The sequence below is a fragment of the Elaeis guineensis genome, chromosome 1, assembly GCF_000442705.2.
Source record: "Elaeis guineensis isolate ETL-2024a chromosome 1, EG11, whole genome shotgun sequence".
NCBI lineage: Eukaryota > Viridiplantae > Streptophyta > Magnoliopsida > Arecales > Arecaceae > Elaeis > Elaeis guineensis.
The window spans coordinates 180709548-180734886 of NC_025993.2; the positions used below are offsets into that span (position 1 = coordinate 180709548).

The following is a 25339-nucleotide window of genomic DNA, read 5'->3' on the forward strand; positions in this document are numbered from 1 at the left end:
CAGTCCCAACAAGAACAAGCAAAATATCATCTTTCAAATTTGAGTAGCAAGCACATAAACATCGAATCAAGTCAGTCCATGGAGCAAAACAATGCAATGTCTTCGTTGGCTAGAGTGTCCAATTCATGGGCTGCTCTGGCAGAAAGAGGTAATTGCAAAATTGGAACCTTTTTCCCCGTAGGAACCAAAAGAAAATTTTGACCGTAAGACATCTCATCACTGACTTGAAAAATGGATCACACCTTGAACATTTTTTTTTTTTTTTTTTGACCGACAGAATCGATCTGTTCTATCTTTAAGCAGTAATGCAGAGAAAGGACCAAAAACGAAGGGCAGGAGTTTAAGTACAATTCTGGTGCTAGCAATTTCAGAACAAAAATATGATTCAATTTCACAAAAATAAGAACAAGTCTCTATTTTATTCTCACAACAAACATAAATTTTACCAAATAGATACAACTGGCTGATGAGTTAACCTGGACGATCTCTGAAACTACAATTGTAATGCCTGCAATCTTGGAAGCAGAGACGATGGACTCGAATGTTGCACTCGCTCATCACGAAGGAGAAGGATGTTTATTGTCCCTGGTTCCCTCAACCAGGCAGCCACCATTGCACCTGGTGATACAAACCGACCAATGTTGAACCTTTCCAAATTGAATGGGGCTCCAATTGAGTCAAGCAGCACCTCAATGACACAACGGAGGGTGCTAGCACCAGCTCTCTTGCTGTGTTTGCCCCAGCCTGTCAAGATGCTGAACAGAAACAATGGATTTAACATATTAGATTGTGGTGATATCGAACTTTTTTGGTTAGGCCACAAAAAGGCAGCGATACCCAGATGCCAAATTTTTTTCACTTGAAATATTTGGTATGATATTTATTAAAGAAAAAAAAATCTGCTTCATGGTTTGCATGTCCAAGAAAATCAGAATGAAAAATACCACCAAATTTCATCTTATCATTTCAAAACGAGTCTTGTAAACGAAGGCATTAACTGGAATATTTCTGGCAATGTGTACATTCACCATTCTGATTAATTTTCCAGGATATAAACCAAACAAAAGAATAATTCTCTGCTCCATGTCCTAGGAGGTAGCTAACCTGATCAGCCCTCGTATGGGCATGCATATGAACTTGATACAAGTTTCAAATAGGTTATTCAACCTTTCCTTGATCAAGACAAGTACCAGGAGGGGTACAGAAATCCAAGACAATAATTTGATATACAATTGCATATGTTGAAGGATTAAATGTCAAAGAGATGACATATAGTCATGCACTAATTTTGATGTCCGTGCTCTTCTTTAAGGAATCAATCTCATGATATATTCCCCTTATATCATTACGTGCTGGTGTCATATAATAGTGTCTTAGTGCTTGACACATTCACCTCAAGCTTGTAACCTTTCAGGTGTCATAGCTAAGAAAGGATTTCATACCTAACAAACTCGGGTAGTTCACACCCTGCAAAAACAATTGAGCGTATACTGAGAAGCCATGCATGAACAATGGCCTGAGCAGCACCACAAGACATCAGGTGCAGATCCAAAGTAAATTCACTCCATGCGTTCTCCCAAACGTGCCGCTGTACCCCCTCAAGCACAACCTGCTGAGCTCCTCGTTTCTGTAAAAAAATAAAATAAACAAAAAGTTAACTTTCTGAAATCCAGGGGACCTCAACCTCAACATCACCATAACAGCTCATTCAATTCCATGTGGGAAAAATTGATCACAAACAAGAGACCATTGAACTACAACAACCAACACAACCTTTCTGGGAGCAAGATGGAAGAGGCAAGCCTCATTACCCAACACTCTGACCACTAAAAAGGGTGTCCCGGTGCCTGAGGCCCCTATCACTGCAGGATTTGGGGAGGGTCAGATGTACACAACCTTATCCTTATACTAAAAAGCTGTTTCTGTGTTTCAAACACATGATGGCCAGCCAGATCACAATGCAGCGACCTTCCTGTTGCACCAAGGCCCAACCCAATGTTCTAATACTAAACTCCAAAATGACATACAAGCAGTAATGTTATGGGCAGCTTTCAAAAGTAGATTAAAGAAATAACGAACTTGATCCCCTTCTGTTGGTTCACCTTTCCAACTACTTAAATCTATTTGAAAAAATTCAGAGAAATGGAGCACAAATAGTGCTAAAATCACTAATGACTACTTAAAAAGGGATATTATTCATTAATAACTGCACGATCATTAACTAGATAGTAACAAAATATGCTTGATTACCTGACCAAGATGCCATAGCATATCAGTTAAAGCATTGTAAAAGGCAGATGACGTTGGCAAATCCATTTGCCTCAGTTCATCAAAAAGCGACTGAGCTTGCACCCAAACCTCTCTGCAGCCCATTAAAAGCCCATGTGCAACCCCATAGACAAAGTTATCAAACAACCGAAGCTGCTCCAATAACAATGATGCATCTTCAAATGAATTGCAACGACTGCATATAAAATTCAAGCACATAATGAACAGGCTTATTAACAAATGTAGAACAAGGATATGGAGAAACAAGTGACCAAAAGTGTGTTAGAGAAACAGTAAAAAAAATGATGACTTGAATTCATATGCTTGATTCTAAAGAAGCATATGTTTCGTCCCTAAAAATATACTGCATAGAACATATAAATATGTTTCACTCATGATACAACAAAATCCAGCATTGATCAACTGTTATTAATGGCACGAAACCAGCTTATGTGTAACATAAAATGAAGTGTTAACATCACCAAGATTTTCTCCATTTTTGATGTCATATCACAATGGATATATGTTTTCAATAATTTCAAGAGAGACAGAGATGGGAATTTAATTTCATACTTTTCAATTCTCCAGAGAATGCATGTGTTACGTATTTGGTTATAGTTTATTTTCCATTTCAATGCTCTAACAATTTAATAAATAATATACTTCTAAGTTAATGATTGGTATCTTGAGGGCAAAATAGGACATCACCTGCAAGCATTCAAAATAGCCGAGAAAGTCACGACATTGGGCCTCACACCCTGCTGTATCATCTTCTGAAACAATCCTAAGATGCAAAACAGTTCCTCAGACCTCCTACTGACCTCTTCTGCCACAGGCCGCCCAAATCCCCTTGCTAGCTGACTGAAAGCCCTGACAACCTGGCTGCCACATCCTTCAACACCCACTGTTGTACTCCCAACACCATCCTCCTCAACAATGATCCTAGACTTACCAAAAGCATCGATTATAGTATTGTAAGTGACCACATTAGGCTCGATCCCCACCCTTGTCATCTCATCAAGCAACCACACAGCACACTCTACTAACCCATTTTTAGCCAACGTGTCAATGAAAGAGCTGTACAAAACCACATCTGCCTTCAACCCTGACTCCTTGAACTCTAAGAAGACATTTGCAGCATCTCCATACATGCCTGCCTTTGAGTAAATATCCATCAAAGTCGAGTATGTTAGCACACTCGGGGCAACTCCCCTCTCCCTCATATCCTGAACCAAGTAAGCAACAACGTCTAACCTCCCTTGCTTTCCATACCCATTGATCAAAGAATTGTAAGTAACAGTATCCTTGTCGACTCCCACAACATTCATCTCTTCACACACTCTCGCAATCTCCTCAAACCTTCCGGTCTTCACATAGATTGAGAGCAGTGTATTGTAACACACCCGGTCCAGCTGAATCTTCAAAGATTTCATCTTTTCATAGATCTTCAGTGCCTCATCAAATTGCTCCAATTTAGAGTATCCATCCATCAACGTACTATACGTAACGACATTTGGGCACACATTGTTTGTGGGCATGTCCAACATGACCTGCACTGCAAGCTCCATATTCCCACACTTGCAGATAGCATCGATGAAGGTATTGTAGGTGTAGATATCACGACCCATGCCCAGCCGGATCATTTCATCAAACATCACACGCGCATCTTCCAAGTGCCCAGCACGGCTACAGGCAGCTAGAAGAGAGTTGAATGTCTTCCTATCAGGACAGAGCCCATCGTGGAGCATCTCCCGAAAAAACTCAAGGGTGAACTGGAGGTCGACGCCGCCCTTCCCACAGGCATCAATCACGGCGTTGTATGATATGGTGGTGGGCCTCAGGCCGGCCGCCTTCATCGACTCGAAAACACCCATGGCCTCAGCAGCAAGCCCACTTCTGGCATAAGCGGAGATCAGGGAGGAGTAGGCGAAGACAGTATTGCCATAAGCACGGGCGACGCCGACATCAAAAACCTGTCTTGCCAGCTCGGGGCGGCCCATCTTGCCGAGCCCACAAATGGCGGCCGTCAGCAACTTCCCCTGCTCGATTCGGCTTCGCATGAGAGGCATGGCGGAGTGGAAGAACCGCAGGGCCTTCGGCGGGCACTTGTCACGGTCGCCGAGCTCATGAAGAATGAAGCAATAGTCTTCGGGGATAGCGAGGGCGGGCCGGAAGCTGGAGAGGATGGTGACGAGGGCCCGGTCATTGGGGGGCGACCGCAGGATTTGGGCGAGGCAATGGGCGGCGGCAGGGGAGGCGGTGCGGGCGTTGTCGTGGGAGGGCTTGGCGGAGGAGAGGTTCCTCTTGGAGATGACTCGGGTGCTGCGAGTCCGCCGGAATTCAGGGCTCAGCCCGGCTCTGGGGCGGGGGCAGTAGGGCAAGAAGGCTGGGTTTCGCTGCAAGATTGGGTTTTGGGGGGAAGGGGAAGGAGTCGAAGCATTGGTGGCACCACTGGGGGAGGTGGTGGTGGTGGTTATGGTAGGAGTGGTCGCAGTGTTAGGAGCGGTGGAAGTGGTGGTGGAAGAGGAGTGAAGTCTATAGGGGGTTTTGTGGGGGTTTTGGGGTGGAGGGTGGGGGTTTTGCAGGGATTTGGAAGAGGTGAGGGAGTAGTGAGGGGGGGAGTGGGAGAGGCCATGGGAGGGGTTGGGGTTTATGCGATTGAAGGAGGAGGGAGGATTTGGATGGGGAGGAGAGAAGAAGGCATATGGGTGGGGAGGGAGAGGAGGAGGGAGGGGTTATGGAGGGAACAGAGGATGGAGGCTAATGAAGGTCATGGGATGCAGAGCATGGAGGGAGGGAAGTGTATCGGAGAGAAGAAGATAAGAGATGGGATGGAGGGAAGGACTTTTGGAGATGAGATGATGATAAGGTGAGTAGGTGACATTTGGAGAGAGAGAAGTTGGGAGAGAATGGGAACTTGGGTTAAAAACATGAATGCGTGTATTTGAATTAAAGGTCATGTAATAAGGGGAGAAATAAAGGATTGAAAATTAGTAAGCAACGGAGAAATTGGCAAGGGGAGAGGAGCTTTTGGAGAAGACCGAAAAAACATATGTAGTGGTGCAATATAAAATTATTTTTCTATTTTATCATATTTTTTTAAATATTTATGTTAAAAAATTTGAAAATCAAAAATTTCTTCTACGTTAATCATATGATTAAGAAAAAAAAAAAGATAGCTCAATATTCCATTTCTCCCTTATTCCTAGAATATGTATCTTTACAAGTGCATATTATATATTGAATGATACATATTAAATAAATTACTCATCTAATAAGTTAATATATATCCTAAATAAATTGATATACGATTTTCAAATTTTGAAGTCTATTAATATATAGCACATGATCAATTTCTAAAATATTATGTTTATTAGTATATAATATATAGTCATATGATACATATTTAATAAATTAGTTATCCATAAATCTAATATATACCTCCAAGCAATATGATACATACTTTTCAAGAATATTATACTTACCAGTACACACGATATAACTAATGATATACACCCATTGATTTTCTGATATATATTATAAGCTTTTTTGATATATATCCAGTAACGATCTAATATATATCTCTAAATAAATTAACACACAAGCTACAAAACATATTTTTTACCAATACATACCATATAGCTAGATGATACACACTAAATAAATTAGTCATCTAGCAAATCGATATATATTTTTAGATAAAATAATATATAATTTTCAGAATATGATATGTATTAATATCAATTATACATAATGTATAATTTTCTATCTTTATCTAACACGAAAAAAAAATATTTACATGCCATCCCTTAGAGTCTATGAACTTTTAGGTACAGGTACCACTAAAAGAAAGAAAAAATTTATAGGAGAAGAAAGAGACTCAAAAAGGAGAAGGGTGGTCTCATATACAGGAGAGATGATTTGACAAGAAAAATAAGAAATGGAGAGGTTTGATAAAATAGAAAAAAATATCATGCATGTTTTTTTTTTATTTTTTTTAAATTATGAACTGATAATTCTATTGAAGAAATTTTCAACTTGAGAATTTTCTCTTTAAAATGGATACTAAAATAATTAGGGTTTTCATATGTATTCTCTCTCAAATATTTAAATTTATATAAATATCTTTTTAAAATTGATATCTATATGTATATCCTCATAAAATATCTTTTTTTGTATATGTATCTATATCATCTAACATATTAAAAATTAATAATTTAAAATTAAAATAACTAAAATATTTTTATGAATAGATGTGCAAAAAAATTATAAGGATATATATATAAATAGTAATTTTATGAGAATATTCACGTAAATTTGAATATTTAGAAAGATATATATGTAAAAAAATTCTTAATATAAATACATCTCTTTTAGTTTGTTAATTCTTTTCTTATTCTAATAAAAAAAATTAATATATATAGCTAAAATAATAAATTAATTTAATTTATTATTTTATATAGATAAAATGATCTTTTATCAAATGATAGATTAAAATTATTTTTTTTAGAAAGTAGATAGATTGTAATCATCTATATTTTTTCTAATGTATAATAGTATGCTTCTAAAAAAAGTATCTAAACCTGATATTAGATGGATAGCTTGTATATTTGTATAGAATAGATATAGTTATAGATTTAAATATTATATAATAATAAAAATTTAATTATAATCTTATTATATTTTATTTTAAAAATTTTTATTAAAAATATCTTTGTGAAGTGTATAAGGTATATTATATTTTTATAAGATGAATATAATCATTCTATCTTGCATAAAAATAAAATATAATATAGTATTTTAATTTATAAAATATTATATAATATCATTATCGTGTTGTTATATTATGTAATATGTTACTGCATTGTAGAATAAGAAGGTCTGAATCCATCCAGATGAAATATATAAAAATTAAATTAAATTTTTTTACATATATTGTTGAAAAATATGTCCTAAAATCAATCATTTAGGTTATAGATGATTATGCTCCATACATATATATGAATTATAAAATGATAAATATTATCTAACAAGATTCATCGTAAGGAATACATCTTCTAAAATAGAACTCATATGTTATGATGAAGTCCTTAGAACTACTACCAAAATGATAAAGGAGAATTTATCATGTAGTTCTTAAACTTTGCTCGCGATCAAATGATACAATTATTACAAGGATGATAATTGTATCAAGTCTAGGTTGTTGTATGCCATCTTAGTTAGTTGTCCTCTTAACCAAGACGTGTGGTGACACGAGTATAGCATACGGATGATATGTAGGAGTATATTTCACTGAGCGTGATCACTTTCGAAGCACTCTGCTATCAAGAGTTGCTCTGATGGGATATGGGTATAAGTGTTCTTCGAACCTGAGGCTACCTCGATGACTTGCAAGCAATTCACTGTGCTTTGGTGCCAGACTATCCGAATTTTTAATTTGATGACGGAATATTTCTAAGTACAGTTAAGTACTTATGAAGTTTGAGTGCGAGTCAAGATGAGACTGACCACTCCAAGTAAAATTAGAAATGATGCATCATTGTGTTTTAATTCAGCAAAACTTTGACCAAAGTAGTCCTAGTGAGGAGTCACAGAATTTTTGAGGTTGAGACATAATGTGGATCACTCTTTCTGGGTTGATAGTTTACCCTTAGTCGTCTTTGAGCATCAAATATCAAAGAGATGAATTATACGGTAACTATATCCACATAGGTTTTAGAGTGTAGCTGGGCATACATTCGACCTATCCGGATATCGGATCTCATTGCTAGATAGTTTCATCGATTAGTACAGAAATTATTCTTATGCTATCAGCTTAGATTCGAATCTATGGGGTCACACACATAGAAGTACTTGTCTGATCAAATAGCTGATCAACGATTATGAATCATTGAAGGATTTAATTATCAATTTAATTGATGATTAATCTTTTACAAAGATTACAATAAATTATTTACTAATGATCGATAAATAAGAAGAATAATTAATTAATAATATGATTGTTAATTGGCTCAATTTGATTGAGCAATGGAGATTGGATTAGATCTAATTGAATTAGATTCAATTAGATTGGCTTTGAATTGATTGAATGCAGTCCTATTGAATGACAAAGCTTATTTCAATTGATCTCAGAGATACAAAATTAAATTAATGAGATTAGTTTGATATAGATTTTAATTGGATCAAATCTTATTGGATAATAGGCTTGATTGGATCAAGCCCTATTATCAATAGCTTCCCTGAATCCATCAAGAATCAATCCCTGGATCAATAGGGTTTTAATCTAACTAATTTCAAAATCGATTGGAGCCCAATATGTTTCATAATTGGGCTAGGATCTAATTAGTTAGTTTGTTATAACTAATTTTTAAGTTAGTTAGGATTGAATCCAAGAATTAGTTAGAATTTGACGAAGATCTTGAATCCTATTTGAAATAGGACTAAACCCAAAACACCCTATGTGATTTATTTCCCACGCCACATTTATTCACCGTGAGAAAAAGAGATCCCACACCCCAACTTTCTTGTGCGCCGTCTCCTCTTTTTCGTGAAGAAAAGAAAATGTCTCTCCTCTCTTTCTTGTCGCCCCAAAGAAAAAAAAATAGGAGGAAGGGGGCGTCCAAGAGTTGGACGCCCCAACATCCCACACACCAACATCCCATTTTTCCTCTTCTTCTTGGAGTGTTTTATGAGTTTTTTCTTACTGATTTTTGGGCATCAAAGAGAGCTTCTTCTGTTGGTTTTACACCCAATATCCCACACGCCAACATCCCGTTTCTCCTCTTCTTCTTGGAGTGTTTTATGAGTTTTTTTATTGATTTTTAGGCATCAAAAAGTGCTTCTTTTGCTGGTTTTACAGTAAAAATTGGAGAAAAAAAATTCTTTTCAAAGAGAGAAAGATCAAGGAAGAAGATAGGTCTTCTTTCTTGTGTGCAGCTTAAAAGAAGAAGGAGTTCTTGTTCCAGATTTTTCTTCTATTTTTTTCTAAAATAAAAATCAAATTAGATCTAATTTTTAATATGAGAATTTAGAGAAGAAATATCAAAAAAATTTGATTGGGTGTTTGGGGCTTTCTAGAGTTCTAGATCAAGGAAGAAGATGGATTTTTTTTCTTATGCGCAGCCTTGAAGAAAAAAGAGTTCTTCTTTCAGATTTTTTTAAAATTTTTTTCAAGATAAAAATTAGATTAGATCTAATTTTTAATATAAAAATTTAAAAAAAAAATATTTAAAAAATCTGGTTGGATGTTTGGAGCTCCTTGAGTTCTTGATCAAGGAAGAAAAAGAGAGAAGAACGGTTCTTCTCTTAGATCCCTCTTTTGGATTCTTCTAGGGCTCAAAATCTTCTATGATTTTCAGCATAAAAAATTAGATTAGATCTAATCTTTATCATAAAAAATTAGAGAAGAAAAGTTCTTCTCAAAGGCATGAAAGGAAGAGAAAAAAGTTCTCTCTTATGCGTAAAAAAATTGAGAAGAAAGATTTCTTCTCTTGATCTCTATTATAGAGATCAGATGTATGGATTTAGAAAAAAAAGGAGAGGATCTTCTTATTTTTTATCTTTATGTTTCCTCTTAGATCAGCCAAAGAATAGTGTCTTCGCGAGCTAGTACTCTCGGAGAGATCGATCAGTATAAAGACTTCGTGTGGATATCCGTAGAGGTCGGATGCGTGTACGGCTGCCAAGCATCATGAAGAATCATCTACTATGAATTTCGGATGCGGTGATCTGCTATCCATGCTCAGGTATAAAGTTTTGAATTTAATTAATATTTAGATATGATCTAAATATAAATTAGATATGTTTTATACTTGCTGAATTTTAGATTTCAGATGTGCATACATGCATATTAATTTATATCATAGATCTTGTATGATAATTTAGATTTGATCTATGCATGTATTGTAGATTAAATTATTTAATCTATGTATGTTCCACTGTAAATTTTTTAAAAATATATACACATCACCCACCATGCTTTCTTTCAAATGGTATCAGAGCCAGGTTCATTATAACATGAACATATATGCATGTAGAGTTGAAATCTAGATTTAGCAATATATGAGATGTATTATGATCTGATTTTAGATATGATCTAATACAAAATCAGATCTAATACAATTTAGATTTGATCTAAATTTTTGCATATATGATATATGAATTAGATTAGATGTTCTGAGTAGCAAAGTACTCGAATTGGATAATCACCAGGCCGTCCGATCATAAGAGCAAATAGGGTTACATGATCCTCTCTTTTCATTCAATGAGGTGCTCTTCATGGCATGTAAGGGTGCCACTGTGAGGTCCCATGAAGAAGAAAACGAAAGGAGAAAAATTATTTTTCTGCAAAATCCTAGATGTTGAAATCCTAGAATTTGTTGTATGTGATATAAAGCATAGTTGTATGAAAAGCACATCATCTAATCTATATGATTAAAATTATTTTAATCATAAAAATAAAATTTAGAATCATAAAATATTTAGATATGATCTAAAATTTGTTATGATTAATTTTATTTCAGTTTATGCAAGAATTTTCAGATCTGAGACTATATGATACCTATTGGCATGCCAACTGAGCTGACTAGTTTTGAACTGAGTCGACCCAGTCTTCTATTTTAATTGGTTCAGTGTTGACTGATCCAACCTAGTTATCTCAGACCAAAGAATAATGATTACTGTTCATAATCAATTAGTCAATCAAGTATCAAACTTAGTCGACCCATTGAAGTGAGCCAACTCAGTTCAAGGGTGAGCCGATTTAGTTTTCAGACCAGAAAAATTTTGCATAAAATTGATATAAAATTATTTTACAAAATTGAAATAGTTTCAATAATAATCTTAACCCATGTTGATGCTATACTTAATTAAGAATTAAGAAATATATTTTATATCTAGAATTATGATTAAAGATCTAATGACATTGCATAAAATATGGGGTATGGGTTAACTTAAATCAGGTCCTTTTAATTGGATTAGACCTAGGTTAGAATAAAAAATCTATTGGACTAAAAAGAGTAGTTGATCAAATCTAACTATAGTTGATTTAGATTAGGTCAAGAATACTCTAGATCGAATACAATAGTTGTAGAAGGTTGAGTCCATGTCTTTGATCAAATCAAATGGACCTTGATTGAGACTCAAAGGTTGAGCCTGAGTCATTAGGTTGATTAGATCGTTAGGTGACTCGAGTTGACTCATGTTGTTAGGGTTAATCAGTATGAATGATTTAAGTGCCCTGGATCAACTTATCTCTAATCTTTCTTATGACTTGATAAAGTCAGTGAGAGGATCTACGACATACTGGTTGGACGCACCAGTCACTAATCTTTTTCATGACTTGATGAAGTCAGTGAAAAAATTTATGACTTGTAGGTCGACTAATATTTTATAAAATAAATTAATCAAAATTTTTAAATTATTAGATCTATAAAATGAGCTAGTTTTGGAGATAACTAGATCATAGCCTCTCATTAAAGTGCATGATAATGAGTCTAATATTTCAAATAGGTATTGGAGACACCACACATCTAGTGTTTATTATGTATTAAAATTATCATCCATTATATGACCATCTTGTTGTTCTTTCAAATTAATGCTCAGATTGGTCGAGCTACACTCGGACCTGGATATCTATTTGTTGGATGCACTTGATGTTGTCATGTTAATGGTTGGATCTAACCAAGATTTTTAGTGGAGGCGCCACACACCTGCTGAAAGGATGCATGGGGCAAAATCTGATTGCTAGAAATTATTTGAGAAAATAATTGGTTATGAACCTATCCATTGATGCACTAGGGTTGGCCGAGCCACACTCGGACCTGAATGCAGTATGTGTGGATTCTAACACCTGCTAAGGAATTAAAATAATTCTTCGGATTGGAGGTAGAGGCTACCAATTCGTATAAAATAGTGAGAGAACATTTAGACTAAAGTTCAAGTTTTTAGGCTTCAAATAGTTTATATACTAATAGGTCAATTATTCTTTTTTCAGAAATGGGTAGAATATTATCGCTCTATTCATTGTTAGTCAGTGAAAATATTATCAGACCTAACTTCGATAGTTAGTATCAGAAGTTGAGTATAATTTTTGGATAAATTGATCAAAAAATCTCAGGCTAACCTAAACAGGCTTAAAAAAGAAATCAGCAAATGGTTGCTAGTCAAGATGTTATATGATAATTCCTTGAAGTTTCTCTATTGATAATACTACTATCTGAATATAGGATACCGATAGTGCAAATTATGTTTGCAAATAGTTGCAAAAGACTTCAGGATAGTAGAAAGTTTGAAAATGGGAAGAGACTCCTAAATGTAAGAGATGGAAGTCTGTTCCAGTCGCAATATTAGGAATCATCGAACTTGTTTTCAACTCTAAAGATATCATTTTAAGTGATTGTCACTATTATCCAATCTTATTAATGGTGTCAATAAATATGATTATTGTGATATCATTGTAAATGATACTACAATAATATGTGAACCATTGAAAATGATATAAACTCAATACCATAGTTTGTTAGTGTAAAGTATACATCTAACTAGCACCCTAGATTAGACAGTGTCATTGAAGCCTGCTTTTGATATAGTTAACTTATTCATCTTTTATTAGAAAGGGTGAATGAGCCAATGATATTTTGAGTTTGATACATATTGATATATTTGCACTCATGAATTTAAGTGCCAGAAGAGAGTTTTACTACTTCATTAAAATCTCTGACGATCTATCTTGGCATGAGTGCATTTTGCTTATGTAGTATAAATCTGAATCGATTAACATATTTAAATAATTTTATAATAAGATTAAAAAAAAACTGCAAAGAGTATTATAACTCATCAGTTAGACTGATGAAGTGAATATCTTTACAGTAAGTTTTGACATATCTTAGAGAAAATTAGATTCTCTCTTAATGAACCTCTCTTGGGACATCACTATTTAAAAAAGATATCTGAAAGGAGAAATTAAACTTTGTTAGATATAGTTCGATCCACTGTGGGGTTTGCTGGTCTGTCTAAGGTTATGTTTTAGAGATTACTTGATATATGCTCGAGAATATTCTGAGCAAATTGGTTACCAAAACTCCATATGGGATATGGACTTGGATAATTTGATACTCTCTTACCTTAGGGTCTGGGATGTCGAACTTATATGAAATGTTCATTAATCGACTAATTTGGATCTTGATCTGATAAATATTATATTAAGGATATTTCTTCTACCTTCCTGATGAACATGAGATGTTCATGAATCTTAAGGCATTCTTTTTGAAAAAAAAATTTCTTGGTAAAGAAACTGATACCGTGAAGAGCAAGCTTGGTGAAGCTTGATAGGTAGAGGAACCGACTCTGATACAAACCAACATAATCAGAGCTGATTAGATCAAATTCGAAGCCCGATATAAAGACATCCTTGAGTAGATACAGTAGAGTACCGTATTAGCTGAATAGATACTTCAGTTTTTAGGTTCAAGATGAAGATTTGATCTCCCATACGGATACAATATAGGGATCTAACTTTGAGAAGTGGCTTGGAGCCATTAAATTTGAAATGAAGTCCATCAAGATCAACAATGTATGGATATTTGTTGATTCACCTAAAGAGGTAAGATCCATAGGGTGTGAGTGAATTCTAGATGGATTAAAGGTGCAGACAGAAAGGTGGAGATCTATTAATTCTGTTTGATTGTCAAATGATTTTATCAAAGTTATAGTGTTGACTATGACGAGACAATTTTTTTGTAGCAATCCTCAAATCTATTCGGATTGAATCAAGCTTCTTAGAGTTGGAACATATATTTTTGAACATATGACTTCATTAAGAATAAAGCAGAATCTTGTATGTACAAATAGACTAATAGTTCTGTAAAAATATTCTTTGTGTTATTTGGATGAAATTCTCTTAATCGAGAATGACATCCTTACATTACAGAAAATAAAAGTTTGGTTGTCATTTTCGTTCTCTATAAAAATTTAGAAGGTTATTAGAATCATTCTTAAGTATTTATGAAATACTAAGGACCAATGACTCATTTATGGAGAGTTTGACTTAAAACCTATGAAATATTGATTTCAATTTTTAGTCGGATCGAAATGACAAAGTTGTGTCAGATTATATTTTTATCTTAAAAAGAGGAGCGACATGCTGGAAAGGTTCCATGCAGTATTCAGTAGTAAATTTTATTTGCGATATAAAGCTCTTTGCGGTATTTGATGTTGATAAAAAAGTAGTTTGGTTATGAAAGTTCATTAGCGAGTATGGAGTGGCACCCTTCATTGATGGTCCAGTTTTATTGTATTGACAGCAGTATTGGAGCTATAGCTCAAGCTGAAGAATTGATGTTCTATCTAAGAATCAAATATTTTCTGCATTGCAATCAACTAGTTCGATAAGATCGAAACAAAGTCGATATTGAAAAGATCGACTGAAAGGAGAACTTGACCGACTTATTGACTAGAGCAATCGGATCTAATGAGTTTGATGATCTCAAATAGAAGATGGATATTTGATATCGATTTGATTGACTTTAGTCCAAGTAGGAGTTGTTGAAAAATCTATCTTAAAGTCAATCATCTAGGTTGTAGATGATTATGCTTCATACATGTATATGAATTAAAAAATGATAAATATTATCTTACAAGATTCATCATAAGAAATACATCTTCCAAAATAGAACTCATATGTTATGATAAAGTCCTTAGAACTACTATCAAAATGATAAAAGAGAATTTACCATATCATTCTTAAATCCTACTCGCAACCAAATGATACAATTGTTACAAGGACGATAATTGTATCAAGTATAGATTGTTGTATGCCATCTTAGTTGGTTGTCCTCTTAACCAAGATGTGTGGTGACATGGGTACAACATGCGGATGATATGTAGGAGTACATTTCACTGAGCGTGACTACTTCTAGAGCACTCTGCTGTCAAGAGTTGCTCTGATGAGATATATGTTGGATGTATGCCCTAGAAACCAATCTTGACTGACACATTTCATATCTCTAGGACATGATTTTATACTTATTGGGCAGTTATATTATCATTCATGTCTATGTGTTCATGAATCATCCAAGAGATTAACAAGATGATGACACGTATTTTCAAAGAGTTGAGAATTTGAGGCATATGTTATTGATGGTTGATTCCTAAATTGCTCCTGATCATAGGATCATCATACGGATGGTGATTGATCCAGATAGATCAGTGCATGGATCACTTTCTTTGGATAAATGGATCTCGAGTCTGTAGTGTAGAGACATTGGAGTGAGAGTACAGGTGGTTGTTAGAAAACAACTAGCACTGAGTGTGATCAATACGAGAAGTCACATGGATGTCTGCTCACTCGTTAGTGATTTTCTCGATGCTGCAGTTGTATGACTGATCTTTTGATCTGAGATGACACTACTGCTCGCAGTGAGGCTGCTGGAGTTTGATTGACACATCAACATGAGTCTCAAGGAGCCCTTGTAGTGGATGTTGGTGACAGTTGGTCCACTGTAGGAGTGGAGTGTGCATCAAGATAGGATCTATCGATCTTAGTAGAAGGAAGTAGTTCTATGAGATTTAAGAGGCTGAGTCCTTAAATCTATGACCATAGTAGTGTGATTGATGAAAAAGAGTTTTCATAAAATCACATATAGACTTAAGCTGATTGAATCTATCATATGACCGATATTGAGGTTTGACGATTTATCCATGACCTACCATCTAGTCGGGACTCACGATAGAGGGACTGAATCACACGTTAACTATACTTAGAGGTTCATTTCAGTTCTACTAAATTGTCACTACATATTGTTAGGTGTCACTAATGGATTGTGAGAGCTCACTAGGATTGTTCTAGATCGACAATCTTTGTTGAGTTAGAGTGAAATTATTTCGATCAATTGAAAAGAGTTTCAATGATACGATGATAGAGATCATTATATGTCCTACTATCAGATAGAATTGAACTTATGAGGTCATACAACAAAGAAATTAGGTCTGAAATAAATAATTGAGCTTATGAAGTGTCAATTGGATTTAGACAAATCTATTGGGTTCATGGTAACCTTGCTAGCACATGGTTGAATCCAATTTTTCTTTCCGTTGGGATTACTTATTTGATAAGTTAATTCTAACTTAATTACCTGCTAATAACCTACATGAATAAGATTCATGAGACTTCAATTATTATGTGTCTAAGATTATAGATCATATAAATTAATGATGCAAGTCCCTCATGAATCTCCTTGATAGTTATTATGGGGTGCCACTTTGATTTGATCAATTTGGGCATGTCCATTAATTAGAGGGCCTTTGATTTTCATATGGGATGTCTCTTGGGTGCAAAAGAGGGTGTCTAATTATGGATGCAACAGCTCCAATTGTTGGCGCCTAATGGGCTTCCTAATGTAAGTTGGATAACTTAAGTTAATAGGAATCTTAATACAAGTAGGACTTGTATTATGAGATTGAATAAAATTTAATCTTTATTCCTATTTAAAGAGACCTCCCCTAAGATTCCTAGAGCATCAAAACTAGCAGCCCCTCACACCTAAAGGCTCTCCCCATGCCCTTTCTTTCTCTCTCTTTTTCTCCTCTTGGGTGTTCTATACACCCCTTCCTTGGGATGCACGTCCTAAGGAGTTCCATGTCCAAAAGAGTTTGGGTACCTCTTCCTTACTGGTTTCTAACATCTGGTAGTAGGTAATATCCTCTCATCATTTTTTTCTTTTCTAACATTATCCTATCATCATGTATAACCTTCAGGATTTCATCATCAGCTACCCACTTGTAGCCATTTAAATCCAATCTACTCAGTAAGATAGGATTCCATCTGAAATTGGGTATGTATCAGACCTTTCCTAATCTCCTCACTGCATCATCATGTATTCTCTAGCTAACTATCCCGATACCTCTGATCACATAGTTTGATCCATCTGATAGATGTACAGTGCCCTTACTGCTCTTTAGAAAGTCAAACAGCTCCTCTTTGCAATATATATAAGTGCATACGAAATCTAAAATCCACTCCTGATAAGGAATAGATATCTCATCAGATATCAACAAGACATCATCTTCTAACTCACTATTGGCCGTCATGTAGTAGCCCTCATCGATCTCTGAGTTGAGTGTAATCTCTGATACGATGTCCCAACTTATCACACCAGTAATATCTGATCTTACCGAAGTCCCTCATCTTGAACTTAGATTATCCTCCTCGCGATCCTCTGTTGCTCCATCTGCTACCATCTGCTCCTCCAAAAACTATCAAAGCTGAGCTAAGGCCACCTGAGCTCAAAGCTGGATTCTCCCTTCTGAGAACTTCATTCTAGAGAATCACTATGGTGATCTCGTTCATCTTAATGGTGCTCTTTTTCATTAGAAGAGTAGTCACCAACGACTCTAAAAAGGGGGGGAAGCAATGCTAACAAGACCAACATCCTAATTTTTTACTCAACTTTCTCACCTACATTGAGAAGATTGGTGAGAATCTTTTGAAAGTAGCTGAGATGCTCCTACACGCTCTATCGCTCGTCCACCATAGTTAGTAGAACTACCTCCAAAGAAATAGAGTGTTGATGAGAGACTTCATCATATACAACTCCTCGAGCTTCGATCACAGCACCATCGAAAAAGTCTCATCTAGTATATGAATCACCACCTCATCCATCAGGTATAAGCAGATGGTACTCACCGTCTGCATCTGTAGCTGCTCCTAGGTCTTCTCCTCTATGGTGTCCAACTTTTTCTCGTACAAGAGAGCATCGATCAACTTCTATTGGATGAGCACATCCTTTAACCTCGCTTACCATAAGGAGAAATTACTCTTTCCATCAAACCAGTTGATCTCCATCTTCATTATGCCTGTCTTTTTCATCTTTAATCTCGATCAACACCATCTCTGTCTCGAACATCTGGTACCACTTATCCATGGTAACCAGGCTTTGATACCAATTGTTGTGCTCTGACACCACTTGTTGGGGAGAAGAAAAAGAAAGAGAGAGAAAAATATCACAAACAAATCAAGATAATGGATTGACCTCAAGCCTACCTCCAAGGGATATGCAAGCTTCACTATGAAAAAAAAAATCAAACAAATACAAGAGAAACTCATCACTTAGCTCTTATACAAGGTCTCTCGATAAAAAATCTCAAAATCCTCACAAAAACTCTCTGAAATCTCTCAAGAAGCCTCTCTACACAATCAAGACGTCACCAATTATCCCATGCAATAAATGACTCGTCAATCGAAACTATATAGGCTCCAGAATCCTCAAAACAGTGTTACATTAGGAAACCAAGCTCAAAGCAAACCCTAAAACCATTTTAGACCATCTGATCGTGATCGGCTTGAATCAGAGCCGTTCGATCGTGCACAACATAGCCATAGATCTCCTGATCATGCTCAGGATGAGTCCCAACTATTCAATCCAGACCGACATTCCTTTCGCCTGTCGGATTGTGCTCAATCGCCGCTGCCGTTCGATCTTCACCAGTGTGAGTGATGTTCGTTGGATCGTACCTTTTCCTCAGCCGTCAGATCGCGATCAGTCCACGTGCCTGACTGTAAGCTGTGATAGAGCGCGGTCTACTATGGACCACGATATTTAGCAGGCTTGGGCACTTGTGCTCACGGGTCGTGCACGTGCCTGGGTGGCCCAGTGCACTGTCGGGCCTGGCCCGCACCGCCGTTGGCCTACACTAGCCCATGGGCCCCTTTGATGGTTCATGGGTCGTACCATCTGCTTTCGATCTTCTCTTGCACGTATCTCCTCCGTTTGGACTTCGTTTGGACTGTTCTTGGGCTCGTTCGACTCCGTTCGTCATCCTAGAGCTCGTTCTTAGCTTATTGTGGATTGAATCTTGAGGTATTTTTTTCAACAAAAACTTTCCCCTCCATCCCTTCTGAAAGAGCGATGCCCAAGGTGTTCATCCATCTTTTCTGCGGCGTTTGACGTGCATGCGAAGTAGAGGATCTGCGCATTCAGATCTCGTGAAGCAATTGGTTCCAAAAATTCTAGTAACCTTGATCTTATTTCTACCGTGCATCCAGGTAACTCATAAATGTTATGAAAAATTTTAAATTGAAATATGCTCTCCTTCTTTCTGGTGATTCGATCTGAGTCAGATTTTTTCCTTCACTACGTCCTCCTGGCAAATATTGTCTGCCCACACTATTTGAACGATGAGATGTGTTGGATGCTCTTCTTCGCGGTCTCATGGTGAGTTTTTCCTTTTCAAATTAAACCTCGAAATGAAGTTTGGGGAAACACTTCCTCTAGCACCAACAGTTACTATCAAATCCTGTGCCTGAAGTCGAAAATGATCTCTTCAGGTGATAAAGTTGGGCAAAGGCAGTGGTCTCCAGGTGCCGGCTTGAGATCTACAAAATATCTTGGCCAAGGTGTTTTTTGGTGATGACCCTCCGATATTCAAGTTAGGAGATAAAAAATAGGGAAAAGAAGAGAGCATTTTTGAGAACTTATCTTGTGGTCCCCACTCTCCTTTATTTATAGAGGCGGAATTGGAGTTATGCACATCCGAGGGACTAACCGCCTCCTTGAATCGCATCTGGATCAAGCCGATCATGATCTCTCCCGTGTTTGCAATGTGGAGCCAACTATGAGTTTCCATTTGTGGCGCGAATTGATCTTGGCGATTTCCTTCCTTATTCAGACTTTTCAAAGCCATGGAGATGGCGGACTCCATCCATATCAGGATATTTGCCTTAAATGATCGGTCTTTCTCAGATCAGTTCTTGACAACTCGACCATGGTCGAGGTCTGAGCCCAAGCCTCTTGGTTACGACTGAGGCCCGAGCTGCCATCCATAAAGTGATTATCCCATAGGCAAGTCGGTTTGGCTTTCTATGTCTGATTTCTTTAGGTCGGTCGAGACTGATCTCTCACTATTTCTGTATCCATCGAGATCCAAACTCTCTGGATCCTTGGTAAGAGCCGAGCACGTGACGGACCAAGGTCGAGGTGGTGGTCCACAACACCTACAATATGAGGAATACGGTGAGGGATGACGAGATTAAGGCTAAGTTGTCCGAGGGGGATAGGAAGAAGATAGAGAAGGCAGTGGAGGAAGCCATTACGTGGCTGGATGGGAATAAACTGGCAGAGGTGGACGAGTTCGAGTGCAAGCTAAAGGAATTGGAGGAGGTCTGCAACCCGATCGTAGATAGGATTTATCAGGAGGATGGTGAAGCCGCGGCTGGGGCCAGGATGAATGGTGGCGGACATGGAAGCACTGGTGGCTCTACTGGAACAGGGGCTGGGCCCAAGATAGAGGAGGTGGATTGATTTGTTTGTATGGATCCCTGGGTTTGGTCGGGCTCTTTGTTTTCGTTTTGCCTCTTTTATTTATCCTTTTCTTTTTTGTTTTTAACTTCTGTGTACCATGGTCGAGAGAACAAAAGTGTATCTGTGTTTAGTTATTTTCTTTGGTGTGATGAAGTGTTCTTCTATGTGGCGTGATATTATTCGTGCTTTACCATTTTTTTGGAAGAGAATTCAGAATAATATTGAAAATGGGCTCGATACTCTTTTTTGGAGAGAGAACTGGATTTGTAAAGCTCCGTTCCCATCCATCTTCCCAATGCTATACCATCTGAGTAGGAACAAGAATGGTTTTGTGGTATATTTCTCCAATCAAAGATCAGAGAAATGGAAAATCAATCTTCTTCCATCGGCTAAGTTCCAAGCGAGAACTAAATTGGGTCATCTAATTTCATGGTTAGACAATGTTAATCTATGACGGGATTGTGTGAAAGATCGATACTAGTGGCATCTTCTCCTCCTCTTTCATGTATCGGTTTTTAAATTCTACAGGTACTAAAAATCAAATGTTTCCTATGGTTATGTTGGAAAAACACAAGCTCAATATTAGGGATTTGCTTGGAAGGAATATTGAGTGCTTTTTGGGTGGATGTGCTATTTGTCATCATGTTTCAGAAACCTTAGATCACCTCTTCTCCATTTGCCCCTTATTCTCAATCATTTGGAGAACTCAAAAGAAATTTTCCCAAAAACTTTTGTCCTCTGGTTTTAATGCTACTTGCAGCAGTAGCTTGGTCTTGCTGGAAAGAATGAAATTCCAAGGTTTTTCTCCACAAAAATTCACCTCTTACCTTGGTAGCTGCGGAAGTTCTCAGCAACTTCAAAGATTGGTCATTGCTATGCAAGCCTTCAGTTTTGCCACACTTTGGTAAGCTCTGGTCTCAAATTAGATTTGTGCCGGTTGAGCTTTCAAATCCGGGCTGACCACATTTGTAAGCAATTCCCTGCTTTGAATCTTCTGCTTATACCTATGCTCATCACCATTCCTTTTTTTTTTTGGTAAAGACTCATCACCATTCCTCAATTTGTTTGTAACCACCCTACTCCCTGCTTTGGACTATTATCTTATAGGGTGTGGACGTCTGTAAAGGTCTCTAGCTTGTAAAACTTCTTTTAACTTTTATAAGATCTTCCTGTTGGTTTCTCTGACCTCCTTTTTCATAAAAAAGATAACACCTGTCTGGAGGTGAATGCTTCTACCATAAGAGAATAGCTTGTTTTGATTTATTTTTACTTATCATAGATTGTAATTGTTGGGGCAATCAGACCTCCTCCCTCCGATTCAATGTCGGCTTCCCATCTTATAGTTGGTCAGTTCGACTCTATGCCGACAAATGATGTTGAATAACCAAAGTCGGACTGTCAAAGAAATTCCGATTCGACTACAGCATCTACAAGGCTCATCACCCAACATATTATCGACATCATGAAGCATAGCTGACTGTCGATAAGCAACCCGACTGATTGTCAGATGACTATCTCCCCAGACAACAACATATCTTAACGACTCAGTCGACTGTATGACCAATGACCAATCAGCATATTTGGAACACCGACATATAGTCGATACGTCAGTATTACCGACATACAGTCGGTATATCAAACTCTACAATTATGGTTCTACAATCATGGCTAACAACTCCACACCACAATTGTTAGTGGGCGTAAACCACCTACTAACTATATGATTATGGCTTGATAACAGGGGATATCTACCCTTTCATGCCACAATAAGTGAGACTCCACATATTCGACGGTTACACCCAAATTACCTATATAAATAGGAGGTAAGAGGACAGCATGGATAAGATACTTCTGGGCTAAATTCTATCAGATTCTATTCTAAAAAATCTGTTGTTCATCAGTCCTCGCTGACTTAGACATCGGAGGGTTCTCACTGGACATAATTTCGGTTAGTGGATTTCTTTTGCAGATTGCTCTTCACTGGAGTTAGACGCAACCGAAGATTGACCACAACAGATTGGTACATCAGGAAGAGGGAAGATTTCAATCAACATGGCAAAAACATGAGCCCAGAATGCTTCCACTGGCTTCGTCCGACAATCTTCCCGTCGGGAAGATCCTCCATCATTACTGACAGAGCCCAGCACCTCACATCCAGTCATCACTGTGGATGCTCAGCAATTTGTTGCCCTAGTGTAACAAGTGAAAATACTGATAGAGGCAGTACAAAGCCTCTAACAATAACAAATACAACAACAACAACAGCAGCAATCGGTGGCGGAGGAGCCAGCACCGTGTATTATGCCATCCAGGCACAGTCGCCGCACCCTTCGATGATCTCTTTCTCCATCTCCAGAATGATAATCGACTCGACATTCTCACCATGTGGAGCCACCACCATCCTGACACTTTCACTGTGCCGCCTGCCATCAGTGACGGTCTCCTTCTCCTTCTCACCGTCATAGTATCAAGAAGGAGAAGAGGCTGCACTCACCTTCGACTTCTTCATCCTCAAATTCTTCAGGAAATTCTACCCCTTGATTTATTGGACTGTCGGACCCTGAAAAGCTATTTGGGGAAGTCCAAGCTAACGTTTAGATGTTGCAAATCCATCAAGAAAGTTATCTTCACAAATATGAGAGACGTGCTGCCGCCTGAGCATTAGGTCAATATGATACTTGGGGTTCTCGCTTAAAATTTCTACTGCGAGAAGGATTTTTCTGGGTCACAATTCTTGGTTTTATCAATTACTCCCTTTTCTTTTTTGTCCTATGATTAGATTTGATCTGTTGATCCTTTAAGTTTATTGTTGCCTCTCAAAGTAAAGCAACTCAAAGATCCTTCTTAGACTTGTGGGCTTGGGCCATAAAGCTCAACTCAGTCCTAACAGGGGAGGTCCAAAAAATTCTAGGCTAAACATGGGCTTAGATTTGACGACAAAATTTCTTTTTAGTTAAGCAAGTTGTTCGGGAAAGTGTGTTAAATATATAAAATATTATGGCGTAAAATGTGTGAAAATATTAGTCTTGCCTTCAAAAAAAAAAAAAAAAAAGATCTAGCTAAAGTTTAAAAGTCTCAAGTGACCTTCCAGTTTAAATTGAAGAATGGGTTTTGTTAAGGGGCATTTGCTCAAACCTCACTTTAAAGAAAAACGTCACAAGGAATCAAACACGCATTGTCGTTTTGGTCCGGATTCAAGGATATAGTGGTTCATTTTTGTTCTTCTTTTGGAAAACTGATTAAATCTCTTTGGTCATGGTCAAAGTATCTAGGTAACCCGATATTATCTCAACTTAACCATCTATATCTATCATAAATTATATAAAAACTTTGCTCAATATGCATATATATATTAGACTTATAGGTATTATGGACTCAAGATTTATTTTCTTTATTCCATGGAATAGCATGCTAAATAATGTTATGGTATCCATACTATATATATATATATATATATATATATATATATATATATATATATATATATATATATATATATATATATATATATATTGTGGATAAGATGGATCATTCAAATCCTTCAGACGTGAATACATCCAAAATAGTCACAAAACAAAATATCCATAAAGGAGTTAGGTGTCTCTCACATATCCGTCAAGAAATGTGATCCAAAGTGCTCCACGATAAAAGCAGCTATCCAATCAGTTGTCGTGTTCATCTTCTGAAGATGTGTCTGATGATGAGGTTTGCACAGCCTGACAACATAGCCGCAATGTCTTATAGAATGGAGTGACTAGTGTACCCCCTCCCACATACATCTCTGAAGCCAAAGCATAATAGTGGCCGAATCATCTTTAATGAATAGATGACCAGCATGAAGGGTTTGACGTGAATAAGTAATCCCAGCTCAGACAGCCTGAAGCTCCATAGTAGGAATTGATGGATCAAAGAGATGACTACTACCCCCGACTGCTACTAGTTTGGAGGCGTAGTTGCGGATCACAAAACCAGCTCATCTACTCCTACCTCTAACACTGTTATCAAAGCTGACATTAAGGAACCTCGGAAGAGGGGGCTCCTAAATGATAAATACCCTATGGGCGACTGCAAGAGCAGGTTGGGAGTCTCAAGTCTCTGAGGGTCTCAAAGTTACATCAATCACCTCAATAGCCAAGATCAGGACTCTCCAAAATAAATTTCGCTAGACATCTCCTAGCCTTAAACATGAAACTATTCTTAGATAGCTAGATCTGTTGGGTAGCATAAGCTGCTTGTATGCCAACCGGCCTCAGTGCTACAGCACCAGCACTCCACCTTAATACTCTAAAAACTCACTGGAGTCCCCTCTTGAGAAAGAGAAGTTGCACTGACTCGCAAAGTGCCACGCTTACACCACTCTCAGACATAGAAAAAGAACATTCTCAATGGTTTCTTTCTCTTTACTACATGCTAGCCAGCAGACTAAATATCTATGCCTTCGTCCTCAGGGTATACATGGTTGGAAGTTGCCCCCAAGAAACTTTCCAAAGGAAAAGACTGACCTGTGGGTGCACTTCGATTCTCTAATTTTACCCAATATCCAATCGCCTAGATGACTCCCTCCAGAACTGATGATAGAGGTATGCTATTATGACCCTCGACAAATATGAAGACCTCCAGACTATGACATCTTAAGTGCTACAGACCAAAATCTCTAAGGACTATAGATGCTCTACCAAGATCTCCCTAAACATATGGATCACAGCCTCTAAATCCCAACCCTGACCATCTTGGGTGAGTAGGTCGTATACCTTCATAAAGTCTCCAACCTCTGT

General features: G+C 37.2%; 2 protein-coding genes across 2 annotated transcripts in view; both read right to left on the minus strand.

Annotated features, from left to right (window-relative positions):
• The window catches only part of LOC105039933 (DNA replication licensing factor MCM7), a 106654-nt gene that overhangs the window by 43379 nt on the left and 37936 nt on the right, over nucleotides 1–25339 (minus strand). The window lies entirely within an intron of this gene.
• LOC105039946 (uncharacterized) lies at nucleotides 366–5003 on the minus strand (the record flags this gene model as incomplete). Its single annotated transcript, XM_010916277.3, has 4 exons — nucleotides 366–755; nucleotides 1443–1627; nucleotides 2251–2464; nucleotides 2977–5003. Coding segments are annotated over 4 exons (2688 nt in total), but the record flags the coding sequence as incomplete, so codon positions are not given.